The 26505-nt window shown below is 51.2% G+C and overlaps 1 protein-coding gene across 1 annotated transcript; it reads right to left on the reverse strand.

Annotated features, from left to right (window-relative positions):
- Positions 1 to 559: 559 nt before the first annotated feature.
- On the reverse strand, positions 560 to 25533 carry NALF2 (NALCN channel auxiliary factor 2). Its single transcript, XM_021680141.1, has 3 exons — positions 24673 to 25533; positions 1331 to 1502; positions 560 to 945 (listed from the first exon to the last, which is right to left on the reverse strand). Exons 1-3 carry the CDS (start codon positions 25531 to 25533, stop codon positions 560 to 562), a joined length of 1419 nt encoding a protein of 472 aa, XP_021535816.1.
- Between the last annotated feature and the right edge of the window lie 972 nt (positions 25534 to 26505).

The following is a 26505-nucleotide window of genomic DNA, read 5'->3' on the forward strand; positions in this document are numbered from 1 at the left end:
CGCTCCTCATTTCCCAGCCTGGCACTTGCCTGTGGCGGCCCCACATGGGGCAAGGTGTGCTGAGTGGGAGGAGGGCAACTGCACCGTCTGCCATTGCCTGTAGGGGTATGGGCAGGAGGGAATTAAGGATCGTGGCAACAAAAGGAATGCGGAGGGGGGAAAGAGCTTCTCCCCTCTGTGCCCCCCAACATTCCCTGCAGGGCCAAGGCTGGGTGAGCAGCCTCCTTCCCTAGGGTCAGGGCTCTCAGCAGGAGTGGGTACTTCCAGCCCCCACTCCCCCCCCTTTTTTTTGCTAAGCCCCATAGATGGGGACCAGAGGGGGGGCACCTGCTGCTCTCCGTTTTGTCCCGGATGAGTTTTGCAGCTCTCTGGGGCCCTCTGGCCGTTCTGTTGGAGCTGCTTTTGGGGTGGGGGTAGGTTGGGGGTGATGTGTGGCCCCCCATGTCCCCCTGCCCCCCACCTGGTCCTATACCTCCCACGGGAGGAGCCCCTCCCCCTCCACCTGGGGGGCTGGAGCTGATGTCAGTGTGTGGTGGAGGTCTGTCCTCCCTCCCTGCTGTCACTCTTCCCGAGTCAGGCCCTCATCTAGGGCAGGCAGTGCCTCCAGCCCCAGTCCTCCACCACCCTGGCTGCTGGAGAAGGACACCATGGTATGGAGGAGCATGAGAACAAGGACATAGAGCCGGATCCTGCTGGGGCTGAGGCGGGAGCCCCCAGAGACCGGCAGCAGGGAGGGCTTGTGGCTGATGTGGCCTGGGGGTTCATGGCGGGGGTGGTAGTGGTGGTATTGTTGGTGGTAGTGGTGGAAATAGGAGTGGTGGAATTGCTGGTGGTGGGTTTTGGGGGCCTCAGTCTCCTTGAACTTCTTCTTCTCCGACTCACAGGAGACCCACTGCACGTCACAGCACTTGGTTTCCGGTCGCTTTGGCGAAGTATCCAGCAACCCTGCCAATGGATAAGGAAGGTGCGGTGGGGTGCTAAGGGGACAGATGGCTTTCCTAGAGAGGAGAGTTTCAAAGCTACAGCTGCTCTGGTATCCCTGGCCCAGGCTCCTTTCCCCCTGCCCCTTAGCGCCTTCCCTTTCTGGATACTTCTCTCCAGGGATTCCAGACAGTTTCTCGGGCATGTGGCGGATAGAGATGGCCCCTGTGCTCTTTGCCCCTCTTCCACTCAGCCCTGTCCCAAACTGGGGACCTCGCTGCCCACTCTTCAAGGCACTAACCTGCTTCTAATCTGACTTCCCTGTTGTCCTCCCTGCTCCCACACCCCCAGGCTGGTGCCTGCCCTGGGCCCCCAGCCTCCTCCCTCCTCCGCAGTGCTCTGCCTTTACCTGTACAGATAAAGCCTGGAAGCCCTCCGTACACCATTTCCTCATTGTCAGGGAGTATGAAGGGGCACCGGGTCTGCACCTCCAGGCAGTACTGCTTGCAGGGCACCCAGCGCTGGCATTCCCGCTGGGTCACGCTGAAGTATTCGGAGCACAGCCAGGCCTTGTAGACCGCCTGTGGGGAGAGGAAAGAGCGTCAGCCCAGGCACCAGCCCCTTCCTACCTCAAAAGAGAGGGATGAAGGAGGGGGTGTACTTGCCCACCCACCCAACGCCAGGATCCAGGGGGCGGGGGAGAAGAAGTGTGTGGGTCAAGACCACTACATCCTACTGGAAAATCTCCCATCTCATAGCCCGAAGTCCCAAGGCCCCTAATCTGCAGTCCTCCAAGACTTACATTTTTCCCCCCCATTGGTAAAATCACAAAATTACTCCTATGTCAGAGCTGGAAGGGGTCTTACGGATCATCCCATCCAACCCTACTAGTTTAGTTGACCCAAGGAGGTATCCTGACTTGCCTGGAGTCACTTATAATGAGGTAGATTTCAGTTCTGTTCAATTCCGCAAATGCTTCTTCGGCCAATGGTGTAAGATTTCTAACTTCAAGAAAGCGATGGAAAAAATAATCCTTGCCCTTTCCTCCTTAGGGTGTTATGTGGATCAGATAATAAGACACATGAGAAAATGTTTTGTAAACTCTGAAGTGCAACACAAATGTGAGGGGTTAGTTTTAATGAAAACAGGAATCTGCCTTACCAGGCACCACATGTGTTTTCAAGCTCTACTTAACCCAAGCTCTGTCCTGTTGGCTTCAGCCCTGGTGTGGGGCAGATAGCACGTTTCATTTGGAAACGTTCCTTTGCAGTTTCACTTTACAGTATACTTCCTGTTCCTCATCTCGCTCACTCCTACCAGGCACTGGGTCCTAGCTGAGGTTCCCTGCTCTATACTCTTTGGCTATCATCAAGCCCAGACTTTCTCCCCAGTAACACTGCTGACATTTTGGACTGGATAATTCTTTTTTTTTTAATTTTTAAAGGGGGCCTGGGTGGCTCAGTTGGTTAAGCATCCGCCTGCAGCTCAGGTCATGATCCCGGGGTCCTGGGATCAAGCCCCATGTTTGGCTCCCTGCTCAGCGGAGAGCCTGCTTCTCCCTCTCCCTCTGCCCTTCCTTCCTGCTCGTGTTCTCTCTCTCTCTCAAATAAATAAAACCTTAAAATTTTTTTAAATCAACTAATTAATGAAATTGAAGTATAGTTGACATACAATGTTACATTGGTTTCAGATGTACAACATAGTGATTCAACAACTCTATGCTATAATCCCCACAAGCGTAGCTACCATCTGTCCCCATACAACACTATTATAATACCATTGACTTTAATCCCTGTGTTGTGTCTTTTACTCCTGTGACTTATCCGTCCCATGACTGGAGGCCTGTACTTCCCAGTCCCCTTCACTCATTTTACCCATCCCTCCATCCCCTCCCCTCTGGCAACCTTCAGTTTGTTCCCTGTATTTCTAGGTCTGATTTTGCTTTTTGCTTCTTATTCATTTGTTTTGCTTTTTAGATTCCACATATAAGTGAACTCATATGTATTTGTCTTTCTCAGTCTGACTTATTTCAGTTCGCACAATACCCTCTAGGTCCATCCATGTTGTCTCACAATCCCATTTTTTAATGACTTTTATTTTCATTCTTTTATATTCCATTACACACACACACACACACACCATATCTTCTTTATCCATTTATCTAGCAATAGACACTTGGGTTGCTTCCATATCTTGGCTATTGTACATAATGCTGCTATAAACATAGGGGTGCATATATCTTTTTGAATTAGTGTTTTTATTTTCTTTCAGTAAATACCCATGGACTGGATACTTCTCTGTAGTGGGAACTGCCCTGTGCACTATAGGATATTAAGTGACATTTCTTGACTCTGCCCAGTAGTTGCCAGTCATATCCCCCTCCCATTTTTGTGATAACCAAAAAATGTCTCTGGCCATTGTCAAATGTCCCGGGGTTGCGGGGAGGTCAGAATCATCCCCCATTGAGAACCACTGATCTAGCTCTTTGCTACTGAAAGTGTGGACCTGGACCAGTAGCATCAGCATCACCTAGGAGCTTGTGAGAAGTGCAGAATCCCAGGCCCCGCCCCAGACCTGCCGTGTCAGCGCATGCATTTTAACAGGATGCCCAGGCAACTCTCGCCTATGAGGTTAGCCCTGCCCACATCCTCCTCATATCTTTAGGGACACCTTGTTGCTTCTCACAGCAAAGGTTCTTAGATTTCAATGGGCCTCAGAATCCCCTGGGGTGCTTGTTAAATAGGCAGATTAGCTCCCTCCAGTTCAGCTTCAAGAGGACTGAGGTGGGCTTAGGAATCTGCATTTTGAACAAGAGCCCTGGTCATTGTGCTGCTGGAAGCCTTTCATTCACACTGTGAACAACATGGACAGAGCTTCTTACGCTGACTTGAAACATTTACAGTAAAATACAAATAACTTCACCGTGGCCGAGAACTTTCACAATGTATCCCCACAGCAGGCTTTTCCAAAGCAGGGGGTGGTGACGGGTGGTGCTGGTGGGTGGTAGTGGGTTGTAGTGCAAATCAACCCCCTGAAGAACAAAGTGTTGCCTGGTGCTTTGATATCTCACTGGCATCTCACATTTAACATGCTCTAAATCTTACAATGAAGTTCTTCATTTTTTTTTTTACTCCAAACCTGCCCTCACTTCCAAGTTTCGACCATTTCAATGAAGTGCCATGGCCAACTACCCAAGTATTAAGCCGGAAACCTAGGGGTCAGCCTTCACTCCTCTCTTTCTGTGCATCCCCGCATGCAGTCCATCAGAGAGGCATGACAATTCTTCCTCCACCTATACAAGAGTCTCCCCTTTGGCTTCCCCACCTCTACTCTTCATCTTTCCAATCCACTGTTCACACAGGAGTAAGAGTGATCTCAAAACACCACCAGATCATATTACTCCCTTGCTTCAACCCCTTCAATGCATTTAGAATAAAATCCAAACTTTTGACCACGGACTTCAAGCCCCTGCATAACTTGACTCCCATCTGTCTCTCCAAACTCATTTCCTATCTCTCCCTTCAAGCTCGTCATACTCCACATGTACACACATAGGTTTTCTTTCTTTTTTTCTTTCTTTTTTTTCTTTCTTTTCCTTGAACATACCCTACTTCTTCCTACCACAGGACCTTGGCTCATACTGTTCTCTTGCCTTGGAATGCTCTCCCCCCACCTTTTAGCATGGCTAGGTCCTTCTCATCTTTCAGGCCTTGGTTCAAATGTCACCTCCTCAGAGATGGTCTCCCTGACCCCTCTAGTTAGAGGATGCCTTCTCATTTAGAGGATGCCTTCTCATTACTCCCTCTTTTTCTTAAGTGTTTCTTCACCACAAGTATGACTTTGTTTGCATCCTCAGTCAACCTCACTAAAATGTGCGATGCATGAGAGCAGACATGGTTTATCTTATTGACCATTGTGTACTCGGCACAATATAACATAAAAAATGTCTGCTGATTGAGTGAACAGGACAAGTAAAGGAGGACATGTCCCTACTCTCAGAGAAATGCCAGTTTCATAGTTAGATGCATCTAATTTGAATCTATGGTGTATGATCTATAATGTAGGAGAGGTAAACCACTGGCCATTGAAGGGAAGCAAATAGAAAAGCTGGGGAAGATTTAAGTGAGAAGATAATAGTTGAGCTAGAACTCAAGGTAGGATTTTAGACGGGATGGGTAGAGATGAGACCAAAGGGCATTCCAGGCTGAGGCAACAGCTTACGTGGAAGTGTGGAGGTAAGTAAATTCATGGTGTGCTAAAAGAACAGAGAGTTTTGTATGAATGGAATTAGAAGAGTACCAATCTGTGGATGGACATTTAAGTTATTTCCAAGTTCTCACTATTATAAACAATGCTTTGGTGAATATCTTCATACACGTGTCTCTTGCACACCTGTGTTAAATTTTACTTATACAAGCCCTGAAAAGTGAAATTACTGGGATAAAATGTATGTGCAAAGGAATGAGAAGAGAATGAAAGGAGGGTGTAAGAGATCAAGTGAAGGTAAGAGGCAGGATAAGAGAGAGGTGGACAGGCAAGAGGGGGGCTAAGGGGTAGAAGAGAGTGGCAGTGGGGTAAGAGTATACAAGGGAGGAGTGTGTAAGAAAGAGAGAGTGAGAAAGAGTAGGGAGTTGGAGGGTAAGAAATGGTGGTGATGGCGGTAGACCTGAAGAGAAAGAGCAGAGGAATAAGAGATGGAGGGTAAGGGAGGTAAAGGGATGCAGTGAGGGTGAGAGAAGATGAAGAGTAAGGAAGAGCTGGGGGATAAAAGGGTGGGGACATCAGAGGGAGTAAGAGAGGGTTTGTGAAGAGGAGGGGCAAGAAAGAGGAAGTCACAAAGATGAGGGTAAGAGTGAGCAGGGGAATTAAAGTGGGTGAGGAAGATGAGGATATAAGAAAGCAGGGATGAGATGATGGATAAGAGAACAGAAGGAAGGTAGAAGAAATAAAAGCAAGGCAAGAAAGAAAAGGAGATGCCTAGAGCTAAGGCGCTCAGTGCCGCAGAGAACCCCCTCCATCTTTTGGAATCCAGAGTGCCAAGGTGAGGCTCTGTCCACAGCCATTGCTCCAATCTCAGCAGCCTGGACCCAGGGTCCTCCTCAATCCTCACCCCAAAGTGTGTGGAATCCCTCCCTCTTCCACCGACTGGGTTCAGAGCTCCCTGTAGGATTCTCCCTGGGCTCTTCCAGTTCAATATTCTTGCTCCTATGAGAGAAGGCCCAATTGGAGTTGCAGCCCTCCTCCCAGGCAACTGTGATTGGCCTAATAACAGCCTATGGTGGCTGGGCACTCACCTGTATGCTCTGGGAGAGAGGGAGGGAGAGAGGGAGGCAGGGGTTGGGAGAGGGGTGGCCTGACAGTAGGAGTGTGGCCTTTCCACTTAAGTGGAAGACCCATACCCCCTAGCCTGGGTCACCATGACAACAAGTGGGTGAGCAGATTGCCTGAGGAGGACACCAGGCCTGTGGGTGGTTAGGCAGGAACAGGCAACGAGTTAATGAGGGGAATGGAGGAAAAGCGAAAAGGGGGTGAGAGGTAATCCAATTTCCTGGCCTCACAGAGGGCCAGCTGAGGCCACTGCTGGCTCACCTGCTTCAGTGGTGGCCTGGGGTCCTTCTCAAGTGAAAAGTCTGTCTCTCAGGGCTACCATCTGGGCAGCAAGCCTGTCAGTCTCTACAGCCCTTTTCCCTTATCCGGCCTAAGTAGCTTGCCCCGACCGATCAGTGTGAGGACTGAGCCAGAGGGCACCGGGGTGTTTGGGCAGTCACAGGGGGCGGCCTGAATACTCATCCATAAGGATGGGGAAGAGCCAGGAGAGCCAGGGTTAGGGAAGCTGTGGGGCTTGCTGGAGGTGGGGCATGTAGGGAAAAGGAAGAAATGTCTCAGAACCAGACAACAGTCCATTGGAAGACCCTTGGAGATCTCTTGCTCTAGTCTCTCAACTCTGGCTGCATATTAGAATTGCTCAGAGAGTCTTTAAAAAATGCACTCCAGACCAACAAAGTCAGATTCCTTGTGGGTGGGACCCACACATACGTAGTTTTTCAAAACGCCCTAGGTAATTATAATAGGCAGAGAACTATCAGCTTAGCACCTCTACTTGCATTTTATAGATGAGGCCCAGAAAAGGGGGAATGACTTGTCTATAGTCACATAAAATAATGGCAGAGGGAGAAACCTGAAACCGGGTTTCTTGGCTCCAACTCCACGGTTCTTCTTACTGGACAATCCTACCAATGACTCTGAATTCCACACTCAGGGGCAGGGCACACAAAGGCATGCACAGGGGAGGTTAGCTGAGAACCAGGCTGGCTCTGGGCTTTCAGGCTCTTCAAACTCCAGCCTTGGCAGAAAAGCCTTCATCATGTGCTGTCCTCTAAGCTTAACCATCCTGGACCCTCCAGGTAGTGGCAGAGGATGGGTGGGGTTGGAAGACTTGACCTGGCAGTGCCTCCTTTTCCTACAGAACCCCCTTTCCCACCTCAGTCAGGCTACCACTGGGTTCAATCAAGTTCTGGCTGCTGCAGCCAAGTTGCTATGGGAACTGGGAGGGGAAGGAAGCAGGGAGTAAGTAGAGGGAACACCAATTAACCCAAAAAGGAAGCTGGGAAGGCTATCCCACCCCTCCTCCCAACTGGGCCGCTAAGCCACTCTTGAAATGGGAGCGGGAAAGATAAGGGGGATCCCAAACCCTCCTGGGCTCTGCAGCTGCCAGTTTAGGGAGGACCAGGAGAACTTAGAAAGCCTTACCTTCCTGCTTCCTGGTTTGCAGCCCTGGCCAGGGCATCCTCATCCCTACACTCCTTTGGAAAGAAGTGTCTGACTTCTCCTGGCCCCCAGGATGCTGTGTGAATCCACACAAGTGAGTATGTACACACACAGCGCCCAAAGCCAAGATTCAGGGCCAGAGGGTTTAGAAAGAGGAGGCCATCCTGGACTCCTTGGTTTAAGAGCTGGAAAACCATCCAGAGAGGAGAGCTTCTGTTCTTGCCAACCAGAAAGTCGGCAGTTTCCTTCTCGGATTCCAACTTGCTAATGTCCCTAGGGTCTGTTTCCCCATCCAAATCCTCCCTACAGACCTTCTCTTTATGGCTGCTTGTTTTCTTAGTGTTCTCCTGGGACCCTTGGCCAGGAGCTGCAGCTGCAGAGCCTGTGGAGGCAGAACAACAATCTGGGCTGGACCTGGGGATGAAACCCACTGTCCACAGCACACAAGTAACCACCCCACCTTCATATTTTACCTAGGAGGAAACCGAGGCCCAAAAAAAGGGATCAGTTTAGCCAAGTCAGAGGCATGCAAGAATTCAGCTACAAAGCCAGGATTAAAACACGTATGCCTCTTTGCACCACATCCATCAGCACACCTAGAATTTTGTGAGGTTGTGAGGTACCTCCTTGGGCAGGGTCTGAAAAGAGCCACATGCTCCTATTCCTGATTCTGGGCTTTCAAAGAATTGGATCAGAACAGGGTAAGGTCAAAGTCGGTCTCCAGTTCAGGGAAAGGAGATCATGGACATAACTCTCTGGAGACAGCCGGAGTTCATTGGGATTGGCAGAGTCAGACTGGGATTAGGGGCATTACAGGGCAAATCCAGGTGGATGATATGGCTTTGCTTAAGTGGCTATAAAAATAAGCAACAGCTTTCCTGCTTCAGAGAATAATCAGTCATGGGTCCAAGTGGCCTGGCCTGGCCTGAAGGAAAGGTAGGGGAGATGGCTGGAGAGGTGGGTAAGAACTTAAAGCCAGTGCAGTTCCAGAGGGACCTCGCACCTCGAAACTTCCCAGGCCATCTGCTTAAAGACCAATGGCTGGGTGGGCCTGGCTTGGCCAGGGGCAGTCTGGTCAGTGGAAAAGTGGTGTTCCTAATGCAGGGGTGGCTCTTAAGGAGCAGAGATGATCCGTATCAATCAGATGAGCAGAGGAGGCAGGTTCATGACCGCTCCAGAATGGAAAGGACTGTGAAAGTCATCACTCCACTTCCCTTTCTGCTGTTGGAATTTCCACTCCAACATCACTGCCAAGCGCTATTGTCTCAGGGCACTTACTCTCTCCTAGAGTAGCCCATCTCTTCAGACAACTCTAGCAGTTAAAGAAGTTCTTCCTTCTTTTGGGGTGAGATAATGCCTCTCTGTGGCTTTTTACTCATGGCTCCTACTAGATCTACAGTCAGCTTCCTGTCCCCCTGGATAGCCCTGCAGTTATTTGTAAACTTCCCTGAGTCAGGTCTTCCCATTCATTTGTTCATGAAGTGATCACTTTCTGAACACCTTCTGAGTGTCTGGCACTGTGATGAGGGGATACATATGATAAAGATGAGTAAGATAAGGTTGCTAGCTTCAAGAAGAAGGAGAGACAACCATGTGAATCAATCATTATAAGTCACTGTGCTAAATGGTATGTACTTGGTACAGTGCTAGCATAGAGGGAGGAGTGATCAACTGTGTTTTGAAGGCTGGGGATAGGAAAACATCTCCATGTGGAGGAGGCTTGAGTTGGGACTTGGAAAAAAATTGGTAGAAGTTCACTAGGTGGAATAGGACAGGAATAAGTGTACTTCAAGCAAAGGAATCAGCAGGTATAAAGGCCTGGAAGTGTCAAATAGTGCTGGGTTCAGACGCTGTAGGTAGTTTAGCTTAGTTAGAGGTTGCAAAGGGGGGTGTAATGGGAGGTGAGGCTGCAGAGGAAGGCCATACCCATGTTATGATATGCTCTGGATGTTGAGGAGGAGGTGGGCTTCATCTTATAGGCAACTGAAAACCTTTAATGGGTTTTAAATAATTGCTTTTTAAAAGACCACTTATCACTTTTGTGGCTAACTTTTCAGGCTATGTCTTAAAGTGTGGATGATGGAGTATAGGCATCAAGACTGCAGGTAGGGTGACTAGTTAGGAAACTATTGCAATAATCTGAGTGAGAGATGATGGGGACCTCAACTAAGGCAGCAGCTGCACAATTAAGAAATGGAGAGAAGGGGGCGCCTGGGTGGCTCAGTTGGTTAAGCGACTGCCTTCGGCTCAGGTCATGATCCTGGAGTCCCAGGATCGAGTCCCGCATCGGGCTCCCTGCTCGGCAGGGAGTCTGCTTCTCCCTCTGACCCTCCCCCCTCTAATGCTCTCTCTATCTCATTCTCTCTCAAATGAATAAATAAAACCTTTAAAAAAAAAAAAAAGAAATGGAGAGAAGAGGCGGATGTGAGAAGAGGCGTCAAGGAGGTAGAATCAATAGGATAACTTATGGAGGTAGGAAATGAGAGAGAGGGAGGGGTCCAGGATGACTACCAGGTTTCTGGCTTGGGTGGCAGGATGAATAGTAGTTTCATTCATTAAGGAAGGGAAATCAGGAGGAAGAGTAGAATTGGGGGCAAAAAAGATGAATTCAGTTTTTGACCATATTGACTTTAAAGTATATGTGGGTCAGCTAGGTAGAAATGTCAAGGAGGCAGTTGGACATAATGGTCTGAGCTCAGAAGGAAGGTCTGGGCCAGAGATAAATCCCACCAAGGGATAAGGGTTAATCATTAGAAACATGGTAGGACTATACCTTCCCCTACCCTTTGAAGTTAGGCATGACCCTATGACTTACTTTGGCAAATGAAATGTGAATTGAAGTGACGTGGATCACGTTTCGGGAGAAGCTTTAAGAGTTGGTATATGATGTGGCACATTCTCTTCCCTCTGCTGCTGCCTGTGGAAGAAGTGTTGAAACGGACCCTCCACTAGCCTGGGTCTCTTGGTGACTATCATGAACAGATGCTCCCTGCTGACCTGTTTTGGACATGTTTTGTGAGCAAAAATTAACTGTTTGTTGTGTTAAGCTTCAGATGATTAGGAGTTGTGTGTTGCCGCAGCATAACCTAGCTCACCTGACTGATAAAGCAAGAGCAGAAGCCAAGGAAGTGGATGATATTGCCTAGGGAGAGCGAACACAAAGAGAAAAGGACCAACAGTGGATCCCTGGAAAACACTAACGTTTAAGGGAAAGGTGGAGGAAGGGAATCTGATGAAGATCAGGCAGTGGCCTAAAAGATCAGAGGAGAACAGACAAGAGTAGCAATCTATAAACTGGGGGAGGAGAGAGTTTCCAAGAAGAGGAGTGGTCAGCAAATGAGGACTTAGAAACATGCTGGCAGTCTCATCACGGTGAGAACGGTTTCAGTGGAGCAGTGGGGGCAGAAACCAGACTGTAGCCAATTTAAAAGCCAATGTTAAAGAAGAAAAATGGAGGTAGCAATGTGTAGACTACCCTTCTATGGAGCCAAACATTCCCAGTTTTTGTTTTTGTTTTCTTTTTCCAATTATTTCATAGGATGTGGTTTCCAGTTCTCTCTTCTATCCCGGTTGTTCATATTCAGATGAGTTCCTATTTTTCTGTGTCCCTTGCAACAGAACCCAATTCCCAAACAGAGTTGATCAACACAGTCAAGTAGAAGTATCAGCCCTCCTGACCTGGAAGCTCTGTTTCTGTTAATGCAGCCTAAGACCACATTTGCTCTCTTGGGGACTGTGTGGTATTCTTCTGGTAATTCAATGGAGAGAGATGGAAAGAGATAAGGCCTGCCTGGAGTGTGGGATCAAAGGCACAGCCTAGATCAAAGTCCCTGCAAGGATCCCAAGCCTTCTGGTAAGACATCTGTATAAATTAAATCCTTGAGACTGTAGGCTCCCTGAGGACAGGGATTGTATCTTACTTATCTGTGCACCGGCCTAAGGCCGGTGTCTAGTGTTTCACATGGAGCTAGGTATACACAAAAGGTGCTCGCTAAGTACTTGAAATCTGAGCACTTGAAAATGAAGCCTCCAACAACTAGCCCAGTTTGGAGTAAGGTGGAGAACTGCAAGAAAAAGATAGAAGTAATGGGTTATGTAATGTCAATGTATTTGCATGAATTTTACAGCTCCGATGGGGAAATTGAGATGTATTAGCAGAAAGTCATAGAGAACTAAGCAAAAAAGGGGCAAATATTAACTCCAGGAAAACAAGTTGACCAAGGAAGGAAATGTAATCCAGTATTCTACATGACTCAGCTGTGAACAATATTTATAGTCCTAAGAATGTAAAAATGGAATACTGTTAAAATCAGAAATTGTGATATGCCAATATTGGATGTATGAAGGGAGGGGAAGTGTGTGTGCACATATGGTGCTGCTGGTAGTAAGAGAGCTAAATCCTCCTCTAATAAAATAAAGTCAATAGATATTTAAAACAAAAACCTCAAGAAACTGTAGTATTGGCATGCCATTTTGAAATGCGGGGGTAAATATCAGAAGAAACAGCAAAGAGATTTGGAAATATTTAACTCTGAAGAGTGAGGCTCAGGGGTTGAGCAGAAGGCTTCTGTTTTAATTATAAGCATTGAGATCTATATTTATCATTTGAAAGCCATTAAATTATATATATGTATTATATATATATATATAATTCACACACATACACACACACTGATATTTAAAACAGACAAGTCAAGAAATAGCAGTATTGGCATACCATTAGAAATGTGGAGATAAATATCAGAAGAAAAACATAAGAGAATTTCAAGTGTTTGATTCTGAAGAGCGAGTGTACATATGTAGCTTATACAGGTTTCTTAAAATTATGGACATGTAATACTTTGATAAAAGGGAAATGAAACAAAAAGATAAACTTACCTGCATCCATGACCCTCAAAAGCAATAAAACAGAATGTCTAAGACTTAATCTGACCAAACTCACCAGACTCAGCCCCAAAGCCCCAGGCCCTGCACTGCCCAGTCCTGGATCATCTACTCCATCACCACTGCCTGGGCCATGGGCTTGGGCCAGGTCAGCTTAACAGGCCAACAGAACTAATGAGTGGTCCTATAGCCAAAGAGAGGACCTAATATGAGAGGACAGGAGCTTTGGGGGCTTCTGTGCCCAATGGCTGTGCAGGCCACCACAGGAATGATGCCAGCATGACAGTGACAGACATAGCTTCCTTTGAGCCCCACTCAGACATGTGCAGCATAAAATTCCACTGCCCCCTCCCAGACACACTGTCTGCCACACACTGCTAGCCCTGGGCCCAGGCCCAGAAAGCAATCTCTAGCCTTCCACAGGGATCATTGTGAAACCAGCTCCCTGACCCTGCCTTACCTCCTTCCCCAAATGCAGTACCTTGATAGACAGATGAGAGGCTGGGGAGAACAGAGACCTGATAAAAGGATCTGTCAGCCGTGCTTGGTCTCTAGGGATGAGGTGAATCAAGGCTTTGGAGTCCTTCCATCTCTGCCTCTTTCTTCCCCCACCTAAGCATGTCTTTGTGCCCTCACTCACTAGAATCTCTCCAGTTGCCTTCTGGCTCCCAACCTCCCACTCCCATGCCAGACACTTCACCGCCTGCTCCCAAATTACCTTTCCCTTCTCCTAAGCAGTCCATCCCAGTGTTGTCAATCTCAATTGGGTATTCAACAGTCACTTGGATGAAGCACATCTAATTAAGGTGAGAATAATACTGGCTGCCATTTATTAAGTACTTGCTATATGCCAGGCTCTGTTCTAAGCAACTGACATTTATTAACTCATTGAATCCTCGAAACCACCCCCTGAGGTGGAGACATATTTGTGGATGACAACAGGAAGGACCAGAGAGTTTACATAACTTGCCCAAGGCCACAGAGCCAGTAATAATAATGACGGCTACCATTTCGTGAGCAATTTCCACCCCATAGGTACTGTAGTCTTTTTTCCCCCCCATAGGTACTATAGTCTTAAGAGGTTAGCATGTTGTATGTCATTTAAGCATCACAATGAATGACCCTATTTCTTAATTTCAAATGTGAAGACAGTGAGGTTCCAAGAGAGTGAAAGAACATGTTCAAGGTCTCAACAACTATTTTATGGAGAAGACAGATTTCAAAACCAGATTTACCTGGACTTCAGTGCCCAAGCTCTTATATGCATATTGCCCCTTGGCTGGTCTCTCCATTTCACTGTTACCACTGAAGGATTTAGCTCATTACTCAAACAAATCTTTTTGATGGACTTTCAATTCAGGTAAGTTGGGGAGAGATTTCTAGGACTAGATGGGAGAGTGGTTTTCTACCATCAGTGTATTCAGCCCATTTCTCATATGAGTAAGGTTTTCTTTGTAAGGGGATGTGGGGAGAAGAACCTTTGGGTATTAGGGACCACACATGACCATTTCCACTCTCCCGTCAAAGCACTCCCTTCCCACTTTCCTCTACACACACACAGACACACACCCTGGGAGATGGAGATGTCGAAAAGAGGCAATACAGCTTTGTTTCCTCCAAACCCACCAGCTTCCTACCCAGAGCTAAAGACTCGCTATTTCTGCTTTAATCTTTGGCAACTGGCGAAGGGAGGGCAGTTGTCTCCCCGTAGAAAGGCTTTCTTGCCTTTGGACACTAGCTCTCCGGTTCCGGGTCCTATCATTTAGGGGCTTCTGGAAATGCCTTGCCCTGGAAGACTCCAGTGCAAGAGTCCATTCCTTCAGAAAGGCCTCAGGGCACTCTACCTAACGGCTCCTACCCAGCATGCCCCAGAAATGTCTGCATTGCCAAGCCTTTGCTCGAGTCAGATGGAGAGTCAGCTAGAGCAGGGTTCCGATTCTGGCCCTGCCAGAGGCTAGCTTTGTGAACTTGGACAAGTCACCCGTAAGGAGGCGGGGACTCAGCCACTAATTTGCTAGGTGGCTATGAGCAGAGGATTCTCCCTCTTTGGGCCTCAATGTGGAGCCAAGAAGGTGGTCCCTAGGGAGGCAGCATGTGTGAGAGGGTCAAACATCTTTAAACTCCACCCTGTGGTCAAATCCCAGGTCTGCTCTTACCAGTTATGAGACCTCAGGCAAGTGACTTAAATTCCCTGATCTCCATTTTCCTCACCTGCAAAATGGAGATAATAAAGGCACTTATCCTTACCTTTCTATAAATTATGTCTGTAAAGCAACTAGCACAAAGCTTTACCTATAGTTCAATTGCACTGGCATAGATTGGGTAGTACCACTGCCTTCTGGCAATCAAATCCCTGGATTTGACCTGGATTCAAATCCCAGCTCCAACTCTTACTAGCTGAATGACCCTGAGCTAGTTACTTAACCTCTCTGAACCTCTCTTCTCCTATGTAAAATGGGGATAAATATTTTTTTGCACTTCACAAGGCAGACGTAAGAATTAAGGAGGGTCTGGGATAGTTCTTTTCTTTCCCATTCCTTCCTTTCAGCTCTAAGATTGAAATAACAAATGAGAAAAATAACTGCCACAAATGTGATCAGAAAAAGGTTAAAGTCATTAATACCTATGAAAGAGTACATAAAAATCAATAAAAACCACAAGACACAAACAGACAATTCACAAAACGGGCAATACAAAGGGCCTATAAACAAGAAAAACAAATTTTTCACCTAAGGAATGCAAATTAAAAGTCAATGCTATACCATTTTTCAACCCCAAATTAGAAAAGTTTTAAAAATGTGGTACTCAATGCTGGGAAAGGGTGGTAAATTAGTCCCACGCTTTTGGTGAAGGTATACACTAGAATAATCCTTGTGGAAAGAAATTTGGTAAGAAAGAAATTTGTATGTCAAGAGCCTTGAAAAGGTTAATACTCTTTGAATCTGTTAGACGAGTCCCAAATGTTCATCCTGCGGAATTAATGTTTATGCTCCCATTTGTATGCAAAACAAAGGAAAGAAAAAGTCATTGTGTGTGCAAATGTTTATGTAAGCTCAGAGAGAGGGGCGGAAGGATGCACACCAAATTGTTAACATCAGCGACCTCAGGGCAGTGGCACTGGGAGGATTATTAATGTTTCCTTTGTAAACCTCTGTATTGTTAGATTTTGGTGCAATGAGCGTGCATTATTTTGTGGTTTGAGGAACTCGGCAAAGTAGAGAAATAAGAAAAATATGATTGAGATAACATTTATTAAAAAAAGGAATCATAGATCTGACAGATTTATGAACAAAGATATTCATCACAGCGTTAACTATAATAGTAGAAGTTGGAAGTAAATATCTCACGTAGGGGACTACTTAAATAAATTGCACTATATTGATGTGATAGAATATTGTACACTCCTCAAGACTGCTGTTTTTGAATATTTAATTACATGGAAAGAGACTCGGTATAACTTTAACAATAACTGAAAAAGAGCAGGGTAAAAAAAAACTGTATGATTTCAAGTATGTAAAGATAGATAGTCATATCTTTTAGGGTGGCTCTTATCAACATGGAAAATAGTAAGTGTTGGGAAGGATGTGGAGAAACTAAGAACACTTGCACATGGCTGATAAGAATGTAGAATGGTACGGCCGCCGTGGAAAACAGCGTGGTGGTTCCTCAGAAAGTTAAACGTAGAATTACCAAGGGATCCAGCAAGTCCGCATCTAGGTATGTACCTCAAACAATTGAAAGCAAGGATTCAAACCGATACTTTTATCCCAAAGTCCGTAACGACATCACTCACAATAGACAAAAGGTGAAAGGAAATGAAATCATATGTCCACACAAAAGCTTGTCCATGAATGTCCAGAGCAGCTTTATTCGTAATTGCCCAAAGGTGGAAATAACCCAAGTGTCCATAGAGATGAATGGCTAAACAAAATATGGTATATCCAGACAATAAAATACTATTCGACCATAAAAAAGAATGAAGTGTTGATACAGGCTACAACGTGGATGAACCTTGAAAACATTACTTTAAATGAAATAAGCCAGGCACAAAAGGACAAGTAGTGCATGATTCCACGGAGATGAGGTTCCTAGACGAGTCAAATTCATGGAGAGAGAATGTAGGCTAGAAGTTACCAGGGGTTGGGGGAGGGAGGAATGCAGAGTTATCGTTTAATGGGTACAGAGTTTCTGCTTAGGAGAATAAAAACCTCTTAGAAATGGATGGTGGTGATGATTATACAACATTGCAAGGGTATTTCATGCCATTGAACCATACACTGAAAAGTTGTTAAAATGGCAAATTTCATGTTATGTATATTCTACTATAATGAAAAAACTAGAAAGATATATATAGGGGCGCCTGGATTGCTCAGTCGGTTAAGTGTCCGACTCTTGATTTCAGCTCAGGTCATGGTCTCAGGGTCCTGGGATGGAGCCCCGTGTCTGGCTCCACACTCAGCAGGGAGTCTGCTTGGGATTCTCTCTCTCCCTCTCCCTCTGCCTTTTCCCCACTCTCACTCTCTCTGTTTTTCTCCTTCTGAAATTAATAAAATTTAAAAAAAGATATGCCTTTTTGTGACATATGTAGATGTATATTTATATATGCCACAAAAAGACACATTAAGAGTGTCTCTGGGGTCTTTTACCTGTTATACTTCTATTTTCCAGAATTTCTCAAAGACCTTTTTTTTTTTTTTTTTTGTAATTGGAAAAAAGGGTGTTTTTAAAAAGATTCTGTGTCTACAGTTCCGGAGGATTGGCTCGGTTGGAAGTTCTAGTTGAGGTGAACACTAAGCAGATATGTTCGCCTTTCACAGATCTGCCAGGTCGCCAGGCTATCCAAATAATCAAATAAACTTATAGGAAATAATGGTAATGCCTACCACCATGCCCTGTCCCTCGGCAGGCAGGCAGAACTTGGTGAGCTGGCACTTCCTTCTACTCCCAAGAGAAGCCTAGCCATCCCAGGCCAGAGCTCACCAAAACAGTGGCATGGGAAGTGGGTGTCCAAAGCTCAGCCCAGGCGTCAGCAGGCTCTGGGGTGACAAGATCTCACTGTTTCCACTACCAGCTCTCCTAGCAGGTGCTCAGGCCTGCACTAGGCCTGCCTAGGAGGACCTCCTCCCCTCCTGCACTGGTTGGTCTTTCCAGCGGATGAGGCCTCAAATAGAACAGTTCTTTCCCTCCAGGCAGGGGGAGCCCGGCTCCTCCCACCTCTTGTGTAGAGCCTGCAGACAAAGGAGGCAGCAAACATGTCCCTTCCTGGTACCCATCCTCTGTCACTCTCCCAAGAGGATACTGGTGACTGTCACTGGGTCTCAAGGACAAGAGACTGGGGTGCTGAACAAAGAGGCTGTTGGTGGGTCCCCCCACTTTGCACCTGAGCCACTCCAGGGGGCCCCAAGCTGCCAGGAGGCCTTGCTGGACCTCCTCTGAGGTCAGGGTGGCCTTGCAGCCCAGTCTCTCGGTCGCCAGCTGGGCATTGCTTCCGACAGCTGGAGGAGATCATTAACATTTCCTTTGTGCATGTGTGCTCTGGGGAGAGAGCAGACAGACCTGATTTTGTATCCCAGTCCCCCCACCTTTTGGCTACGTGGCATGGGTGGGTCACTGGCCCTCACTGAGCCTCAGCTGTCTCATTTGCAAAGTGGGGATAATGATAGTTCCTGCCTGCTGGGATGATTGGATTTAAATGAGTCTATGGACACATAGAAAGTCCCTGTAGTCTCGCAGGCACTCAAAAGCTTGCAGTTTTCTTTCCCCCTTTCCCTTTTTCACCCCTTTCTTCTTGGGCGCCAGTCTGCCTAGCCTTCTAGCCCAGAGACATGTGGCCCAGGCTCCAGCTCCCTTCTCCAGGATCCATTTGAGCAGGAGCTTTGGTCCTGGCAGCCCCTGTCACTCTGTAGTAACTCCTTCCCTCCCCGGGGCCAGCTGCAACCCGCCTATGCCCTTGCACTCCCCTCTAAGCACCCGACCTGGCTCAAGGTGTCAAAAATTCAGGCTTTTCTGAACCTCCTCTTATGCCTAGGGAGAAAAGTCTGATCCAGCATCCCTGGCCACCCGCACACACTCTGGTCTAAGTGCCTGTAACCACAGGAGCACAACATACCCATTTTCCGGAGACCTCCCAGGTCAGCATCAGACAAAGGTGCTCCTGGAAGCCCGTATTTGTCTAGACCCCTCGGAAGCTGCCCCTGGCTTTCCAGCAAACACCTGCAGCTGCAATCTGCCCGCGGCTGAGACATGAGCTAAGGCGGTGTTGGGGGGTAGGTTTGATGGCCGGTCTGCATGGCCACATAGCAGGTAAACAGCCTCAGAGGGTGGGAACACAAAAGAACTGCCCCAAGGGAGAAGATTTTCTAGGGCAAACTCCCACCCTTGAGCCTGAGATGTCCTCCTACATCCCCACCTACACACGAAGGGGCGGGGGTGCCCTTTCCATGAGGTACCAGTGCCTGGGGAGGAGGCGACACGCACCCATAGGACTTAGAAGCGCCCTCTTGGGCTTGGGAGGTGTTCAGAGATCTCTGACCCTCCTTTATTCTCAGCCCCGCCCACTGTCTTCCCTTTCCTCACCCCTCCCCCCGCCCCCACACTGCCTCCGCTGTGTTCAGCAGACTCTTCCAGCCAGACCATGAGACTAGGTGGGAGGCTGCTGGGCTCCCTTCCTCCACCTAGCTCCCCCCACCCCCACCTTCAGGAGATACCAGTGTATCCTTCCTGGAGGTTCCCGTTGCTATGGTAACTATAGTAGTCAGGCACCAGCATGTGGGAAGGATGGGAAGTAGCCATGAAGAAGACTGTGTGTCCATGCGAGTGTGTGTCTGTGTCTAAGTGTGTGTGCATGCACACATACACATGTCCACCCTGAGCAGGGAGGGGAGAAGGCAGGGAGGACACAAAAGCCAAAAGGGAGAGAGGGAGGGAGGGAAGGGACAGAAGAGGGGACCAGAAGACGGAAGGGGAGGCGGGAGAAGACACGGGGATAAGGGAGGTGAAGTGTGAATGGGGTGTGAGAGATGCAAGGGGTGAGGGGGCACAGAGGTTATTGCAGGGGAGGCCAGAAGAAGGGAAAGGCATGGGGTAAAAGTTGGGAGGGGTGTGTGGTAGAGGTGGGTGATGAGGGGAGCGGGGTGGGATGGGAGATGGGGTGAGGGGCTGGAGGTAACTGTTGGGAGAAGTGGGGGGTTGGGGGAGTGTAGGGGTGAGCATTAGCAAGTGAGGTGTGGGGTGTGGTTTGGGAAGGGTCTAGGGCGATCTTCTAAGAGATCACAAAGGTTGTGGGGCCACTGGAATGTGGATGGGTTTGCTGGGTGTGGGCTAAAATTTGGGAAGACTATGGGGGGTGGGGGTGGGTCAGGATGGGGGTGAGGTGGTCTGGAGAGGTGTGGGCAGCATGAGGTCACTTTCCCCCTCCCACGTTTAATCCACTGTATCCTTGGCTGATCTATACACATTACCTCTTCTCTGTCCCCGTCTCTTCCCAGAAGCCCAATGCTCACATTCTTGGGCAATGAGCTTCTGTGGATTTAGAGGCTCCTCCCCAGGGGAGACTTTGCCATGGTTCCCAGGAGGCCACGTCTTGACTGCCTCCCGCTTCCTCCCACCCCCCACCCCAGCCCCAACCCCAGCATGGAGCAGGGCACCCTCTTTGCCCGTGAGAACCCTGGGTCGGGGAGGCCGACTGTGGGCCTCTACTCCCGGCCTGCGAGCTTGGGTGACAACAGGCACCACTGCCAACTTAGAGCATGTGCCCTCTGCCCAGTGACCTGAGCTCCCTGCTCTCAGCATCAGTGTTAGCCCAGGAGTCCAGCTTGGCAGGAAAGCTGTGGCAGGTGGGAGGAGAAAGGAAGGCAGTGAGGCAGAAACAGCTGCTAGCCGGAGTAGAGGCAGAGCAAGGCCCCAGCGGGTACGGGCGGAAGGCGAGCCGCTGGCTCCGGCAGTCCCCCCTCCTCTGTGTGGAGTGTCAGGCCCCCCCGCCAGCCGTCCCCATCCAATGCCACCGTTCAGGGAGCAGGCTCGGCTCTCGGGCCTAAACCCTGCGCTGAAACAGACCTCAGAGGTCACCTGTCCAACTCCTCCCATAACCTGGAGTTAGAGTCGTCTCCATGGCATTTCCTCCAAGGGGCTGCTCGAGTCAGGCCAGCCGTTGGCCAGGATCAGGAGCTCACTTCCTCCTAGGGTAGTCTGTTCCCTCTTTGGAAGGAAAAAAGCTGCTAACTGAGCCACTCCGATGTGCCAGGCCTAGGTACTGTGCAGACTTGTCATTATTAATGACCTCACAGGGCTGTTATGATGAATTAGCTCCAGTTTACAGATGAGAAAAGTGAGGCTCAGAGAGTTGAAGTCTCTAGCTCAAGGTCACATGGGGGGTGCGGAATAGATAAAAGAGCTGGCTCTGACCCCAGGACTTTCGAACTACGAAGTCCATATGGGGCTCAGCAGGACATGCTTCTTCTGCACCATGACAACTCTTCTGGGGTTTGAAGTCAGAGACCACATCCTCCTGAGTCTCCTCTTCTCCAGGCGAAACAGCTCCTTCAGCTCTGTCCAGGAGAACCTGGGTTCCAGCCTCCTCGCCACCTGCTCAGTGTGAGAGCCAGAATGGAACGCACAGTCTGCCAGGTGGGTTCGGGCCTGTCCAGAGCAGAGTAGAACTGTCACATCCTTCCTTGGCACCAACCTTTACTTCTGTGGCCCTATGGCCGGTAAGAGAGTGAACTGTCCTTCTCTTGGGCTTCTAGCCCTTCTTGGATCAGAACTATGAGAGAAGAAGCCAGGGTTTTGTTTTCATTTCCACCACTCCCCGTAGTCACACTGTCCTAAATTTTGAGTCAGAGAGGGGCAGAGGTGGGGGAAGAGGGGATGGGAACCAGGCAGGGGCACAGCAGGGCTGGGAGGATGGAGGGCTGTGTGTGTGTTGGGGGGGAGGGTGAGGTGGCTTTCGGGCAGGGCTGGGAAGGAGGGCCAAGGGGAAGGGGAGGTGAGGGTTTCGGGGCTGTCGGGGCCCGGGCCCAGGTGGAGCTCTGGCCTGGGGGTGGGAGAGGCCAGGGTGGGGATGGGCATGGGCCTGCCTAAGTTAACATCCCCTGCCGTGTGAGAGGAAGTCAGTCGCACATTAAGGAAATGTTGCAGCTGGTACTAATTTGGGAGGTGTCACAAGCAGCAGTGAGGACAGGTATGATTCGTGGGGCCCTGCATGGCCCAAAACAGGGGCAGGCACTGCCAAGGGAGAGAACAGGGTTTCTGGAGCTGCCCAGGACCGATCTGACTGAGACACTCAGGACAGGGCCCCAGGGATGGGGGTCACCTGGGCCTGGAGCAGAGCCTCCAAGCGTGGTTTCCAGAAGTCAGAGGAAGCCTCCTCATCCTGGCCTGGGCTATGGGCTCTCCACCCGGGAGAAGCTTTGGAGATGAGGCGTCATCTGCAAGGGATCCCATCTGGGGGAGAGGCTAGACAGGAGAGGGCTTGGAGCCTGGGGGCAGGCATGGGAATGGGCAAAAAGGACTGGGATAGAGGTGGAGTGGTGGGGTGAAGGGGGAGGGGCTGCAGTTTGGAGCAGAGCAGGGCTGCCTTGTCCCTCAGTGCCCATAACACGGCTGGGATCCAGAATCCTGTGGGTCTAGGCCTCAGCTGAGGGAGTGAGCGCTGGAGAGGAGAGGGAGACCCCCCAGGAGGAGGCAGGCACTAGCCTCCTCCCAGCACGGGCAGCAAGAGAGCAGGCGGAGTTGACTTGAGAGGGAGAGCAAGAGAGCGACAGCGACAGTGGCAAGGAGACAAAGGAGAGCAGGGAGGGCCCTGGCCAGGGGGGGACTTGATGGGAGGCTATGGCAAAAGCATGCCTCCGCTCCTTGGCAGAACATGCAGGCTGGAGGCCTGGCACTCCTGCTTGTCGGCTAAGCAGCCTCAGGGCAAAAGGCTTGATCCCCCTCCCTGCACCTCAGTTTCCTCATCTGTAAAATGGGGATAACGGTGCTGGTATTGCCATCCTCCCTGGGCAGTTGTGATCTCGAAAGATCTGTGAGAGAGGTTAAGACCCTAAGCATAACGTCAATGTCCGGTGTCATATTATTACTGCAAAACGCTATCAGCTATCTTTTCCCACTGAAGTCTCACAGAAGCCTCAGGATGTGGGCAGAGCAAGGATTATGGGTCCTGTGTTAGAAATGAGGAAATGGAAGCTTAGGGAAGTGAAGTGACGCGCCCAAGGTCACACTGCTAACAAGTGGTAGAGGTGATGAGGCCTCCTGCATCCAAGACATCAGTTGTCTTTCTCCTCCATCAAAGTGCTTGGTGAAAATAATTAATACGGGGTGTTATTATTTAGTGTGGGACCAGACAGAGCTTGGGGCCAACCACAACGTGGGAAAAGAAACCCACGGGCAAGTTGTGGTGTGGTCTCTCAGTCATCCTGGTGGCCGAAGGGAAGGAAAATGACTGGGGCCGCGGGACTGGAAGGAGGGCCACAGAGAGAGACATCCTTTATTCTCTCTGCTGTGGACCACATCCCTCTGCTCTCCCTGAGTGTGTATCTGTGACTGACATCGAGGGTGTGTGTGGGTCTCTCTCTATGACAAAATGTGTCCTTCTTCATGTGACAGTTCTTCCGCCTGCCTGTGTGTCTCTGGCATCGTAGGGAGATAGGCGTGTGTGTGACAGGGTGTCTGCCTCGCTGGCACTGTTTGTGCATGTGACGACCTCTCTCTATCTCTGCATGACTTTGCCTGGGGTGGTGGTGGTGCTGTATGGCAGTGTGTGTTTGTCTATCTGTCTGTACACCTTTAAGAAGTGGAATATCTCATTTGGTAGTGTGAGTGAGGCAGTGAGTCAGCTGAGGCTGAGGGAGGCGGGAGGGAGACTGCTAGGTTACGAGAACAGGAAAAAGGAGAATGAGAAAGTGAAGTCAGGAGCAAGGAGCTACCCCTTTCCTCCCCAATCCCCTGCCCAAATCCTTAAGGAGCCCACCGAGAGCGTGGCACCCTGAAGAAGTCCGCAGGGGGCACGTTCGTTGGAAAGGGGCACTTGCTGCCCCTCCCCAAGGCCTCAGAGGGAGACAAGCTAGGATAGGAGTCACTGTCTCCCTCTCCAGCTCTCAGCCCCCCTGGCTCCAGGGTGAGGGAGGCCACCACCCCACCTGGTCTCCTCCTCACTTGACCCTTTGACCTTGCTAGTCTCTTTTCTCCCAACAGCAGGCCACCTGGCCAAGCTGAGCAAACAGAGCAGTGGCACCACATCCCAAATGTTTACAGCGGCCATGCACCTATTGTCCAGAATGACCCTGCCGAGGGTCAAGAAGTTTCTCCATACCTGGCTCTGCCCTAGGCAGGCCCGTTCTGCTGTGGCCTCCCCTCTCCTCTGGATGCCTGTCCCCGGCAGCCAGACAGCCAGCTTTCCCTCCACCGCTACCCCAGTGTGCTGGGAAGGCACTGGGAGTTTTGTAATGCAGCAACCCCCAGTGGTCCTCCCACGAGCCGCTTTGCCCTGTCCCCCAACTCCTTTTATCAGGGAAGAGGGGCTGGTTCCCTCCTTGGGAGAAGACAGGCATCCCTGGGCTCCACCTCAGGTCATATAAGGTCAATAGAGCCGAGTGCCCCATCAGCAGGAATGCCTCTCCTCTCACCCACTGGCAGGGGCCAAAGGGTGAGGGTTAGGTTGCCAAATATTTTTCCTTCCCCCTCTGGCCTTCCGCCGGCACCAGTCAGTCCCAGGACTTTCAATGCCGGCTCCGGAAAGGAAGGGGGCACCGCTGGCTGAGGATGGAGACTTGGGGGTTGCCAGATCCCTCTTTCCACCCCTTTGTCCGTGACCCCTCCCTCCTCATGCGGGGGCGGGGCACCAGGAAGCCCCAGTCCGAAGGTGCCCAAACCCCGGATTAATAGAAGTTGGCCGGGTGGTTAACTGACCTGAATCCCTGCGGCACCCCTCTCTGGGGGAGGGTCCCAAGGTAGCACTCCTAGTGCCCTACCGTGAACGGTGGGGGTGATGGGAGGAGGTGAGGTGGATAGAGGGAGGCAGACCTCCTTTTCTCTCCGGGTCCCACCGCCACCGCTCCCGCCGCCGCCGAGGGAGGTATTGTGCCCGCGGACGCCAGTCCCTACCTTACAGCCTTTCGTGCAGGACCGGATTGAGTACTCTTCTGCCTGTAAGTATTTATGCAGCACGAGGTCGAACTCGTCATATTTTTCCTGAGCATGTCGGTCGAGCCGCTGGTACGCCTCGATACAGTTGCTACACACCTCCCAGGCCCCGGAGCCCGGGCTGGCCACCACGGCCAGCAGGTCCCCCAGCAGGGTGTCCAGGCTGCAGTCCAGGCTGTCGGGGCGGTCCATGCCCAGCAGCAAGTCCCAGACCGTGTAGGTGTCGCAAAAGGAGAGAGTGAAGTTCCGAAAGTGGCCTTTGAGCAAGTTTTTTTTGGCGGAGGGGAACTCGGCCGGGGCACGAGAAGGGGAGTCAGGGGGCCGCAGTGGGGGGGCTGGGGTAGTCGGTTCAAAAAGTCTCTGCAAAGATTGCAATTTGGTGCAAGCTGCGTCCAGCCCCGTGGGCTCTGGGACGCCACCGCAATCCGGCCTGGGACCGGCAGCGGGGGCGGCTTTGGTCAGGTTGCTGTATTGGGGGCCGCAGGTGCCCGGGGGCGCGCTGGGCTCGCCGGGCGGCGGCGGCGGCAGGGGCAGCACCGCGCGAGGAGGCATCGGCTGCCGCTCCCGGCCGGTCCCCCAGGGCGGCCGCATGGCGCTGCTCAGCTCCCTGGCCCGGGGCCGGGCCCCCGCACACAGCCACAGATGGTCAGCGAGCAGCACGGTGAAGAAGAGCAGGGACGCCAGGGACAGTCGCCATCGCTGCGCCCGCTCAGAGTCAGCGCAAGGTTTGTCGCTCGGCCTGGGAGCCCAGCAGCAGCAGCAGCAGCAGATAGTCAGCGCGGCGGCGTCTTTCCCGGGCCACATCCAAGCGCCCCTGAACATATTTCAGGGGGGTCCGGGCTGGAGGGATCAGGCAGGCGCGAGGCCGGACGGCCGTCACGGGCGGGCGAGCGGGCTGCGCGCCGCTCCGCGCTCCTCCGCGCCGTCCAGGCTCTACCTCGGGGGCTGCATGGTGAGGCAGGCAGGCCGGCCGGCCCGGGGCCCCGCTCAGGCCAGAGTCGCGGGGTGCTCTCGTGCCGTCCCCGCGCTCCTCCCGCGCTCCCTCGCTTGCAGCCCGGGCGCCGCCGCCCGGCCCGCTAGGCACTGCCCGGCGTCCCGGCGGGGGGCGGTGCGGGGCACTGGGGCGGTGGCGGCTGCGGCGGCGGCGCCGCACTCCTCATAGTGTCGGGCCCCTCAGCTGCCCTCAGCTCCGCGCCACTCCACTCCGCGCCGGCGGCCGCCCGGCTCGCACTCTGTTCTGGCCGTCTCGGCTCGGCGCAGCTCTGCGCCCCTCAGCGCCGCCGTGCGGGCCCGGCCACCGCGCTCCGCTCGCTCGCCCCGAGCCGCGCGGCTCCCGCCCGCCCGTCAGCCCGCCCGCCTGCTGCCTGCTCCGCGCCGCTCCCTGCCTCGCTCGCGCCCTCCTAGGCCCGCTGGCCGGCCCGCTGCCCGGCCCTTCGGGCTTCGCTCGCGCTCTGGCCGTTCGCTTGGGCCGGTCCCGGGCCGGCTCCGCTCCGGCTCCGCGCCTGCTGCTCCCGGAGTTCCGGCTCGGGCGGGCCACCTGGCTCCCGGCGGCGCCACAGGCGCCGGACGCCGACACGGGGCTTCACTTAGTGCGCCTCTCGCTTCCGTCTCCCGTTAGCACCGCTGTGGCGGCCGCCGAGCCACACGGCCCCGTGGCTCCCGCTGGCCATGCCCCCTCAGTCTGTCGCCATCTTCCGCTGTGCGGAGAACACCTTGAGAGCCCGTGTGCGAGTGTGTTTGGGGGGGAGCGGGGCGGAGAAAGAGGCACTGAGAGGAGGAGGGAGCGGGACTGGG

The sequence above is a fragment of the Neomonachus schauinslandi genome, chromosome X (genome assembly GCF_002201575.2).
Source record: "Neomonachus schauinslandi chromosome X, ASM220157v2, whole genome shotgun sequence".
Lineage (NCBI taxonomy): Eukaryota > Metazoa > Chordata > Mammalia > Carnivora > Phocidae > Neomonachus > Neomonachus schauinslandi.

What these genes read in the sequence shown, in the direction of transcription:
- NALF2 (XM_021680141.1), bottom strand. Translation starts at nt 25,533, where the DNA reads ATGTTCAGGGGCGCTTGGATGTGGCCCGGGAAAGACGCCGCCGCGCTG. An exon ending in CCTGCACGAAAGGCTGTAAG is followed by an intron (nt 1,503 to 24,672) that starts GTAGGGACTGGC and finishes CTCTCCCCACAG; the next exon opens with GCGGTCTACAAGGCCTGGCT. An exon ending in TCCAGGCTTTATCTGTACAG is followed by an intron (nt 946 to 1,330) that starts GTAAAGGCAGAG and finishes ATCCATTGGCAG; the next exon opens with GGTTGCTGGATACTTCGCCA.